We start from the raw sequence: 11,166 nt of genomic DNA, 5'->3' as shown, positions 1-11,166 counted from the left end.
TTTCAATTTGCAATGTTATATTGTGGGGAAATTGCATGATATTGTGAAAATTGTGAATCCATGAAAATATTATTATTCAGTTTGAATGTATTTTTAGAATAACCTCATATCAACAGTTATTTTTAGGCAACACACAAGCAGGCCTGTCTTTAACCCCCTCTGTCTCACTACTGTACCTCCCCCATTCACCAACATGTTGCAAGGTAAACTGGCCATGAGAACCAGAGACCTGCTTGCAGCCTGAGTATTTTATGCAGACATATTAGGGGATTGTGTCAAATTTGCTGTCAAAAATCATGCAGGCTTTGGTTGAATTTGTGTTCATTCCTGCAACCGCAGAATTGCAAAATCCTGGAGGGTCTGCCTAGATCAGGGGTTCCCAACCTTTTTTCCCCCAGAGACCCCCAAACATCTCTGATGAAATTCCTGGACCCCCCTCCTAATAAAATACCATAAAATACAATTTTTTTGTCATTTTAATACTTTTTTTTGTCATTTTAATAACAAACTGCTTATACACAGGCATATGCATCATAATTAGACCCACTATGCTTCTTTGACTTGTGCCTTCAATCAACAAATCTCATCTTGCACCATATGTATTTCAAAATGTTGGCCAATATTCAAATCCTGTATTCATCCTCTCAAATCAGGCCCTAATGGTGAACGGTTTGCATTTATGTTGAATGAAGTAAGAATCCACTGCAGTAAAAATATCCTCACCTCGAGTGGTGGTAGTAAGGTTGACTGACATGAGAATGTCCTGCTTCAGATCCTCATTTTCGATATACTGCACATAAACGATGAGCACAGCCTCGTCTGCGACAGTTGTAGTTTCATCAAGTTGTATGGCAAATGGACCCTTTCTAAGCTTTTCTGACAGCTGCTGCTCGCAATCACTTGACATCTTATCAATTCGGTCTTTCACTACATTGTTCGAGAGTGGTACTGATTTTAGTTTATCCGCCACCTGTGGGCCGCACAGTTTCTAAACCATTTTGATGCAGGCTGGTTTGATGAGCTGCTCGCCAATATTGTGCGGTTTCTTTGCTTTTGCAATTAAAAGCAAACACTCAAAGGAGGCTTCGGTAGCCTTCTGTAAATCACTGCCACCCCTGCTCCACGCTACTCTAACATCAACGGGCTTGTTCGCCTTGAGAGACTGTTCTTTCCTCCGAAAAAACTCTGGATCCTTCCCAACGGTTTCTGGGTGCTTAGACGCCTGATGTCTCTTCAGCTTGCTGGGCTTCAGGCTCGAGTTTGCCAACTTTTCTCCACAAATCACACACTCGGGTCGTTTGTCTGGTCCCTCAGTGAAGCCCATGGTGATGTAATTTTCGCGATTGCTGTAGGTCCTAACTTTTTTTGCAGATGAGCTGCCGTCATCTCCTTTTCGTTTGTCACACATTTTCGCCTCTGGCGGCTGACTGCAGATGAGCCGAGAAAGTTAACTAGCGTGCTAGGCTAGCTACGGAAAGTGATACAGTCAACTGATTCGCGTTTTAGCGGCTACCCGGTAGCCTACTGTTAACGTTAAAAAATCATGTCTAGATGTTTATTTATTTATCTTAATTTTTTATTGTAGTGGAGAGACTATTCATGTTTCTGATGATAAAAATATGCTAATTTAATATTTATCTGAAAAAAATAAAAAAATACCTCAAATCATCTGTGGTCTGGCGGACCCCCTGCGCCCCCTGGCCACATCCATTATGGTTTTGTTGCCATGCGCCCAATATCAACAGTAGTTTCGGGAATGAAACAAGCATGCTCTGCTCAGTGCTACCTCATACAGTGTGTGTCCAGATGTCGGTGTGTTTTATTTGCTTGTGTATGGGTCTACTGTACCCACTCTTTTTTCTTCATGAATATTTAGTCTGTCCTGGGTTTGGGCAATGTCACTATTATCACGTAATGATAACATAATTGAAAGATACATTACAATTTAATGTTAAACCGTATGAAAAGGATACTATACGCCTTTTCACAATTGTCCTGGTGAACAATGTCTGTGAGGGTGGCAGGTGTGGGGCTCAGGTGCAGGCTAACAAACCATGGGGGTGGTATTAATATGCTACCTGGCTCTGCAGCCTACATACATACATTATGCACAGAAACACACACACCTGGCTATGCACACAGGGACCGAAATTTTGTTTTTGACTCGGTGGCGGGTAGATGGGAAAAATCTACCGCCAAGCATATTTCTTACAGACAAAAAAAACGAATTTTTGTGTTACATATATATAAAATGTAAATACTAACTCAAAAGATAGAGACACATATACTGTACATGACACATATATCCGTGTACATGTAAGTAAGTACAGATAACTTAGAATAACGTTTAGAAACAGCAGCAGTCTTTCAAGTGAATTTAAAGGTATGTGCTTGTTTGTCAGGTCTATGTACAGAGATCAGTACAGTACAGGTAGTGCAGGAATACTTGCATGATTGACAGCCTTTATGGTGGTTGTATTCCATTGGATGTCCTTTTCTGTACAGTAGCACATTGCTGTACTCCACCCAGTAGGTATGGGAGTTTTCTGTTATTTGTCATGTTTTCAAACTCTCTTTGGGTGTTTGCAATTCATGGGAAGTATATGTCTCTGATATCTTGGTACAGTGGGCAGGTTGTTAGAAAGTGCAGCTCAGTTTCCACCTCTGCTCTGACATGGCTGTTAGCCTAGCCACAGAGGGTCTTGAGAGATGAGGCTCTGATTGAATCCGGGACACAGACATGCAGCCAATGTGACACTGGCTCTGTTCATGGTCACGAATGGATTCCAGCTTCATTGATTTACTACCCATGACAAACGTGTTGTTTCTGTTTTTCTTTTTGACATACTTGCGGCACACGGAACAACTCATCACTACAGCCCAGCATCATACTGTAGCCAGTCTATTGAAACACCGCTATCTCCAACCTTCCACTCCTCTCGAAACTTTCTTTTGTTAGGTGGTGGTCCCGCTCTCGCTGCCGCGGTGGGTTTTCTTTTTAGCGGTCGGCTTACTCCTTCCATAGTTCCACATATTTGTAACCCATTTACCATTATTAAGCTAACGTTAGCTAATCGCTATAGCAGGCGGACATAACGTTAGCTCCCTACAGTGCAAGCGGGCGCCACAGGCAATCAGGACAGAAGAGTAGCAGATGTGATGTTGGTAAACAAGCCACAAATTAGGCCTGTCGTAAGACCAAAACACACCGCAGTTCTAATTATTTGACATGACTATTTTGTTACCCGCCAGTGCTGCCACATGGCGGACAGACCTCTCGGTGGCACTCGCCAAACCTAAAATCTGCCTGCGGGTCGCAGGCTCTAGTTTCGGGCCCTGTATGCACACACCTGCAAGGCATCTGAAATGGCCATTAACCTAGCTTAAAACTCTGGGAGATGTGTTTTTGTTTGGCCAACAGCTAGCATAGCTTTCTACTGAGAGTACAGGGTGTACATTGGTATTTATTGAGAAGACGGTAAGCACATTTGGTGTTTAGATCAAACCTAACAGGCAGACACCAGGACCAGCTAACGCTAACCATAACCCCCCCCCCCCCCGCCCCTCCTGAAAGCAATTTTTTTTTTAAATAAATAAATTACAGCTATTTTTAAAGCTTGCTTTAATCCCAGTAACATTAGCGAGCTAGCTAAATCATACATAAATCGGTTTTCATATAAATCAATCTTTACTACAACTTTAAAATGCTTTAAAGGACATCTCATTACATTTGACCAATTTCTTTCTGATTTCTTTTAAACAAATTATTATTTTGTATTATTTAATTATTATTTAGTTATGCACTGCACTGGCAGTTGAACTGCATTGAACTGAATTGGAAAAAAGTAACCTCATAACTGAACTGGCACTGAACATTTAACTGCACTGGCACTGTTTGCAGATGTACTGTTATTAAAGTTAGGACCCTGAGGTGCTGGATAACTACCGGCCGATCTCCAACCTTCCTTACCTAAGTAACACCTTGGAAAGCGCAGTCGCCGTCCAGCTTCACCAACATCTGTCCAACCATGAGCTCTACGAACCCCTTCAGTCAGCCTACCAAGCACATCACAGCACAGAGACCGTCCTCATCAAGATAGATGACCTGTCTCTCTTTACTCCCACAATTCTCCAAAGTACTCAAAAAACTTTTTAACAACAGGTTAGATGCTTTCTTAGATAAGCATCAACTACTCTCTGATAGCCAATATGCGTTCAGAGCAAACAGAACAACGTCACTGGCTATTATTGGAAACAATAGAGGAAATCACAAATGCCATAGACAAAAAACAATATTGATCTAAAAAAAAGTATTTGACACAATCAACCATAATATATTAATTAACAAATTGGAAAAGTTTGGCATCAGGGGAGTAGTACAAGACTGGATCAAAGGTTATCTAAATCAGGGGTTCCCAAAGTTTTCAGGCCGCGACCCCCGAAATAACGGTGTCAGAGAGCCGCGACCCCCACTATTATAGGGGTGGTATATAATTTTTTTTTAAAGATGTAAACTTTTTTTAATGTATGGTTGAAACATACAAATGTTCAAACGCACACGCACTAATAAGCGTTGGATGCTTTTAACTAGGGCCGGACTGGGAAAATCATTCAGGCCAGGAAATATAGCTCCAGTCAGGCCACTTTTTAAGCAGGGGGTCTGGGGGTCCCCCACCAGGAAAATAAATTCTCGTGCAGGAATTTTTTAATTTGTACCCTTTAAATGCCGGTGTTTGTGAGGCATCACAAAGTATTGTTAAAAAAAACAGGCTAGCATGTGTCAATGATTAGCATCACTGATTTTGATGGATTTTTAGTTTTTTTGTAATGTTGAAAAAAAAGATTGAAATAAATACTCACACTCTTACCATAATGGACATTGTCCTCTTCAAAAACGCCATACAAATATTATGTTGAAATAATTTGCCACTTTTTCTTTCATACATCTTTTATTCAACTTCAGCCCTGATCACAACCACCACCTATTCAATTCATTTTATAATTCTAACCATTTAAATGCCAGTGTGTGATGGCATCACAAATTATTGGAAAAAAAACCCACAAAAAGTAAAATATTTGCAATATCAAATGCAAAGTAGATTTTTCTGGGGGGATTATTACAGTTTAGCATGTGTCAATGATTAGCAACAACACTGATTTTGATGGATTTTTTGTTTTTTCTTTGTGTGTGAGAGAGATAGTTCTCCAACTTTGTGAGTTTAGAATGCATTGCCCTCTGTTGCAGTGATCTCCTGGTTGTTCCCCACCTAGGTTGTCTACCTATCATGCCGCTGCAACTAGAAACACTGGCCTGGCCTGCTTCTAAGTCCAGTGGCCGCCTGACTGCATACAATTATTATAATTTTTTTGTTGTATGAAATCAATACATTCTGGAAATCATCTCACGAGACCCCCCCCCCCGGTGGCTTGCAACCCCCACTTTGGGAACCACTGATCTAAATAAGAGACAACAGTATGTGAAACTGGGTGATTGCTCTTCAATGTGTTTGGACATTGCGTGTGCCGTGTGGTGTCTTGGGGCCACAATTATTTATACTGTATATCATTGACATTAAAGTGTCCAAGTTACTGAAATTAGTTTTGTTTGCCGATGACACAAATATTTTCTGTTCTGGGGATAATTTAAATAAACTGCAGGAGGCCATTATGCAGGAAATGTTTAAAGTTAAAATATGGTTTGATTTCAACAAATTGTCATTAAATGTATCTAAGACCAAAATAATGCTGTTTGGAAATTGTAGAAAAGATATGTGTACAGATAAAAATAGATGGGGTGGAAATTGAAAGAGTGTCTGAAATTGTTTTTCTTTGCGTCACGATTGACTAAAAGATTTATTGGAAATCACATATTAAACATATTCAACCCAAATTGGCAAGGAGCATTTCAGTAATAAACAAAGCAAAGCAGGTCCTGGATCACAAATCACTTCACATTCTCTACTGTTCACTAGTTTTACCATATTTAACTTACTGCGTTGAAGTCTGGGGAAATAATTATAAATGCTCATTACACCCATTAACCATCATACAGAAAAGAGCTGTGCGCATCATTCACAAGGTTGGATATCTGGAACATACTCATTCACTTTTCTTACAGTCAAAATTATTAAAATTGACTGATATTGTAATGTATCAAACTGCACAAATAATGTACAAAGCAAAAAATAATAAACTCCCAGGAAATATTCAAAGACTGTTCAACATGCAATATGTGGGTTACAATTTAAGGGGGACATTTCATTTAAAAAGATAGTTTTCGAATGACCATGAAGAGTCTTTGTATTTCAATATGCAGAGTAAAATTATGGAACGGTCTGATTGTGGAGTTAAAGAAAAGTCAAAACATAAAACTGTTTAAAATAAAATACAGTAAAATGGTTTTACAGAGGTACAGAGATGAAGAAGGGGTTTGCTAACTGGCAGTATGTGTATGTATCTATATATGTGCATATGTAGGTATATAGTTGTATATATGTATACAAAATGGCTAGAGGAACTTTACAGGGTAACAGTTTGGCAAATATTAAGGTATTATTAATAATTTTTTATTGTTAACTAAGTTCATTCTTCAATATAAGTCTAGTAATGTATGAATTAGTAAATAAAATATAGTATGTTCTGATGAGTAAATAGGGGTGGGATTAAATAAGTGTATGCTTCTTCCCACTCCTTTTCAAATATGTAAATGTCCAGGTCATATCACGTGAACGTTTTAGCATTGTTGTTGTGTGGACTGAGACGTTTTCTAAAACTACCCTTGGTGTCGATGGGTTTCTTCTTTTTAAATGAAGGAGGAAAAACCCCGGTTTCAAAAATATCTAGGACTACTACCCAGACCAGGGACTCAATTCATCCTCATCCGTTTCTGTATCCATACTTTTACCAACTGTGATTGTCCTTACCCTGCAGAGTCCACATGAATCAATACATTTTTTACTAGTGATTGACAAAACTCTGCCTGCAGGCCAGCCAGCAGGTCTCTCTCTCTCTCCACTCTCCAAACGCCACATTTCCTGAGGAAAAACGTGTTTTTTAGGGAAACATTTGTCTTCTCTCTGGCTGTCAGTCATCCCTTTCCAACTAGTCACTGCAGACCATCAGGTCTGCCAGGTGCAGAGTAATGCTATTTGTAGTTGGGTACAATTTATGCAAGTCCATGAAAGCGAAGTGTGGAACCACATTTTGTTGGTAGCCTACAATTAGGGAAAGCAAACACAAACCATTCTCTTCGTCTTTTAGATAACGCCAAGCTACACCACAGACTACACTGACTTTGTTGTTTCCTACAAACTGACCCACACCTGGTGGATTACATGGTGATATTTCTGGTTGGAGTATAGCCTACACACCTTGATGTCAGAGTGAGACTTCTGCTTGGAGTATAGCCTACATCATGTCAGAGTGAGGCTTTTGGTTGGAGTATATTCTACATACTATAATACAAGCTGCAGCAGGTGATACGCTCGGCGGAGAAGGTGATCGGCTGCACCCTTCCTTCCCTTGAGTCCCCACATACCACCAGGGCCTTGATGAGGGCTAGGAAGATCATGGCAGACCCTACCCACCCGGGTCAAGACCTCTTCACCATGCTTTCCCACGGTAGACGGCTACGGCTGCCCAAGATCCTGAAAACCCGCCACAAACCCCTCAGCAGCTCGAATGCCCCCCCCCTCCCCTCTATCGGGAGCTGCTAGGGTCTGATTTTTAAACTATATTTTGCACTGACATACGAACAGATTACTAGCCATTGCACTTTATTGTATTATTGTATCACTGTTTTGCACTCATTTTAATTGAAAAGCGTTTATGCACTGTACTTGTCAATGCCGTATTACGTTCCTATGTGTTTTTAACATAAATGACGCTTAAAGTTTATCTGAATCTGAACACCATGGTGTCATAGTAAGACTTCTGGTTAGTAAATGTAGTATATATTGGTTGGAGTATATTTAGCCTACATCACGATGTCGGATACTTCTGGTTGGTCAAACCAGGGTCATTTTAACCCTCCCTTCCTCTGGCTTGCCATCTTCACATAGAAACCGTGATCAGACTCGGCTCCACCAATACTGTGGGATAAATACTCTTGTGTAAAGACGACTATAGAGAGACTTATAGCAGGTGTCACAAATAAACACTGAAACACTCCTTGGAGGCGGAAGCCACTGGTTCAAGGTGTGCTGTGGCTGTGCCAGCTCAATGTGGAGAGGGTGGAGGGAGACATTGCCTTTTGAAGCCTTGATTTAATGGTGGTTATTTTCCCAGCCCCAGGTGGGGGTGGGGCTAGGTCTCTGCCAATTCTGCATCAAGTTAACTTCCAATTCTCTACTGGTAGTGTGGCTGTAAACTGCCTACGCTTTCCTTGTCTGCAGGAGATTAGCCTGTGTGAGTGGGGATTATGACTAGTAGGTGGTGAGTGTGTGTGTGTGTGTGTGTACACTAGGTTGGCTCCAGTAATAAGGTACAGGGATTATTTACACACCCTCGTAGGCTCCCAGCCGGCCTCCAGGCCACCTCCTATAGGCCTATCCAATTAAACGCAGCACTGATTGGCTGTCTCTACCTGGGTTTTAAACGCAGCACTCTGATTGGCTGTCTCCACCTGGGGTTGAAACACATCACTCTGATTGGCTGTTTCTGCTTGGGTTTCTTCTTAAAAAAAATCTTATCTCCACAGAATGAAGAGATGGATAAGAAGTATGCTGGCCTTTTGGAAAAGAAATGGACCTCGGTTATCAGATTACAAAAGAAGGTTTGTCTCCCCCCCCCCCCCCCCCTAAAATATATACCGTACTTTTCGGACTATAAGCCGCGGCTTTTTTCCCCATTTTTCGACCCTGTGGCTTATATAACGGTGCGGCTTATATGTGGACCAAACCTGAAAATATTGCTTTTTTTACTGCATTGAAATGTTATTTATCTGTTCCCTTATTTGCTAAACTTAATACAACTTGTAAATGAGTTAATTCTTGTCATTTGTCCGACAGTATTGTGACAATCCCCTCTGTGCACGAACCCTTACATATGGTAATTAAACATTAAAACACCTGCGGCTTATAGTCCAGTGCGGCTTATATATGTACACATCATTCAATTTAGCTGCTGCGGCTTATAGTCGGGTGCGGCTTATAGTGCGAAAAGTACGGTATATATTTTTTTAACATTCCAGTGCATGGTCTTACAATTTCCCTTCCCATTACCATCACCCCATATCCGGGCATGGAACTAACTTTTTACTCATCAGGTCAACCAACCAACCAAAGACCAAGTTGACTTCTAAGCTGCCGAAATCGTTTTTTTTAGTTGTTTGGTAGTCAAACACGGGTTGGCTACCTGTCGGCCAGTATTTTACAGTGTGATATGTGTTTTGGTTTGTTGGAAGTGCAGTTTCTAACTGTTGCCTGGCCGCACTCGGCAGGTGATGGAGCTGGAGTCGAAGCTGAACGAGGCCAAGGAGGAGATCACCCTGGGCGGGCCCGTCGCCCTGAAACGCGACCCCAAAGAATGGATCCCGCGCCCGCCGGAGAAGTATGCGCTGAGTGGCCACCGCAGCCCCATAAACCGTGTCATCTTCCACCCGGTGTTCAGTGTCATGGTGTCCGCCTCAGAGGATGCTACAATAAAGGTATGTGGCTGGATGTTCACATTCTCTCTCTAGGTTTCCAGGCTCCTCAGCAGTAACATGTTTTCTTGTTTTCTTTTTAATAAATTCTGGATTCAGCTTTTTGTCAACATTTACATACTGGGATAGTTTATGTGAGAATGTTGCCATATTCAACCTTGCATGTTGTCAATGGTGTAGCACTGGTTGATTAGGTGGTTCGTAGCTTACTATAGAGGGGGGGGGGGGGGGGGGGGGTGGTAGTAGGCGTGGGGGGGGGGATACAAATCCATACAGCAATATATCACAATATTTTATGTGCCGATATGTCAAAACAATGAAGCTTGACAATCCCATTTGGCTACAATACAAATGATTGGAATGAGGTGAACAGACTGAAAGCATTATCCTATTAGATCAAACAGATGATTTATATATGTTTTATTGCATGTTGATAGAGATTTCTGTTGTGGACATAATTTGTAGTTAGAAAAGGTAATAAATTGCAATATATCGCAATATCGCCATATTACTATATTGTGACTAGTATGGTGATAATATGGTATCATGGTGCCTCTGGTGATTCCCACCCCAAGTAGATAATAATCAGTTGTTAGGCTGATGGGTGGGTGTACTTATAATGGTCATAGAAAGAGGTGGACATACTTGTTTATTCCCCCAAAGTCTCAAGAGAAGTCTGCTCACACCCTTCTACTCATGCACCATCCAGTGGTTTCCTTAGTTACCATGGCAACCATATATGTGACTCGGCGTCACCAAACCCGACTTGGTGCGGCGAGATACAAGCATCAGAAAATGTCTTGCACTTATTATTGTTAGATTGTCCGACAGTATTGTGTCTCAATACTGTGGAAAGACTACAGATGAGGGCTTACGCTGGGTGTGGTCTGTCTGCGAGGTGCTTCATGCATTAATTTTCACAGGTACTTGGCGAGGTGTTAAAAACACACACAAGGACACAAGCTCTCCTTTCTTAGCAGAGAGAACGAAAATGTTAATACACTTACCGTAATTCCTCTAATAGTAACCTGTATTCTATTCAAATCCGGGTCTCTATTAATATCCGGGTGCGCTGTTGAGCTAAGCAATTATAAGCCGGCCTTAAATACAAACCGGGTTACTAATATACGCGTGAGCGAACCTCTCCTTACTTCCGTATGGAACACAGGTCGCGCGCAGCACGTAACACAACAACAACAGAGCTGAAAGCAGCTGACTGTAAAAGAGCACGTTGATTCCTGGTTTGGGAATAGCACTGCACAAGACCGAAGCAGACTACAAAGAGTGACACGTTCAGCGGAACGCACAATTGGAGGGGGGCTTCCCACCCTCCAGAACATTTACAACAAGCGGTGCAGGGGTAAGGCTAAGAGAATCATCAAGGACTCCAGCCACCCGAACAACTGCCTCTTTGAACTGCTGCGGTCAGGCAAGCGATACCGGAGTCTCAAGGCGAGCACAGAAAGACTCAGAAGAAGCTTCTATCCCCAGGCCATCAGGCTGCTCAACGAACAATAAACACT

The 11,166-nt window shown here is 41.6% G+C and overlaps 1 protein-coding gene across 1 annotated transcript in view; it reads left to right on the top strand.

Moving 5' to 3' along the window:
* Positions 1-11,166, top strand: part of LOC311241883 (lissencephaly-1 homolog A-like) — a 233,183-nt gene that overhangs the window by 165,556 nt on the left and 56,461 nt on the right. Inside the window, exons 4-5 of the mRNA XM_084330823.1 lie at positions 8,699-8,773; positions 9,440-9,646. Coding sequence (XP_084186949.1) covers positions 8,699-8,773; positions 9,440-9,646 — 282 coding nt within the window. The remainder of the gene's footprint in view (positions 1-8,698; positions 8,774-9,439; positions 9,647-11,166) is intronic.

The sequence above is a fragment of the Notolepis coatsorum genome (assembly GCF_963971535.1).
Source record: "Notolepis coatsorum genome assembly, chromosome: 1".
In the NCBI taxonomy this organism is placed as follows: Eukaryota; Metazoa; Chordata; class Actinopteri; order Aulopiformes; family Paralepididae; genus Notolepis; species Notolepis coatsorum.
This window is presented reverse-complemented; position numbering and strand designations above follow the sequence as displayed.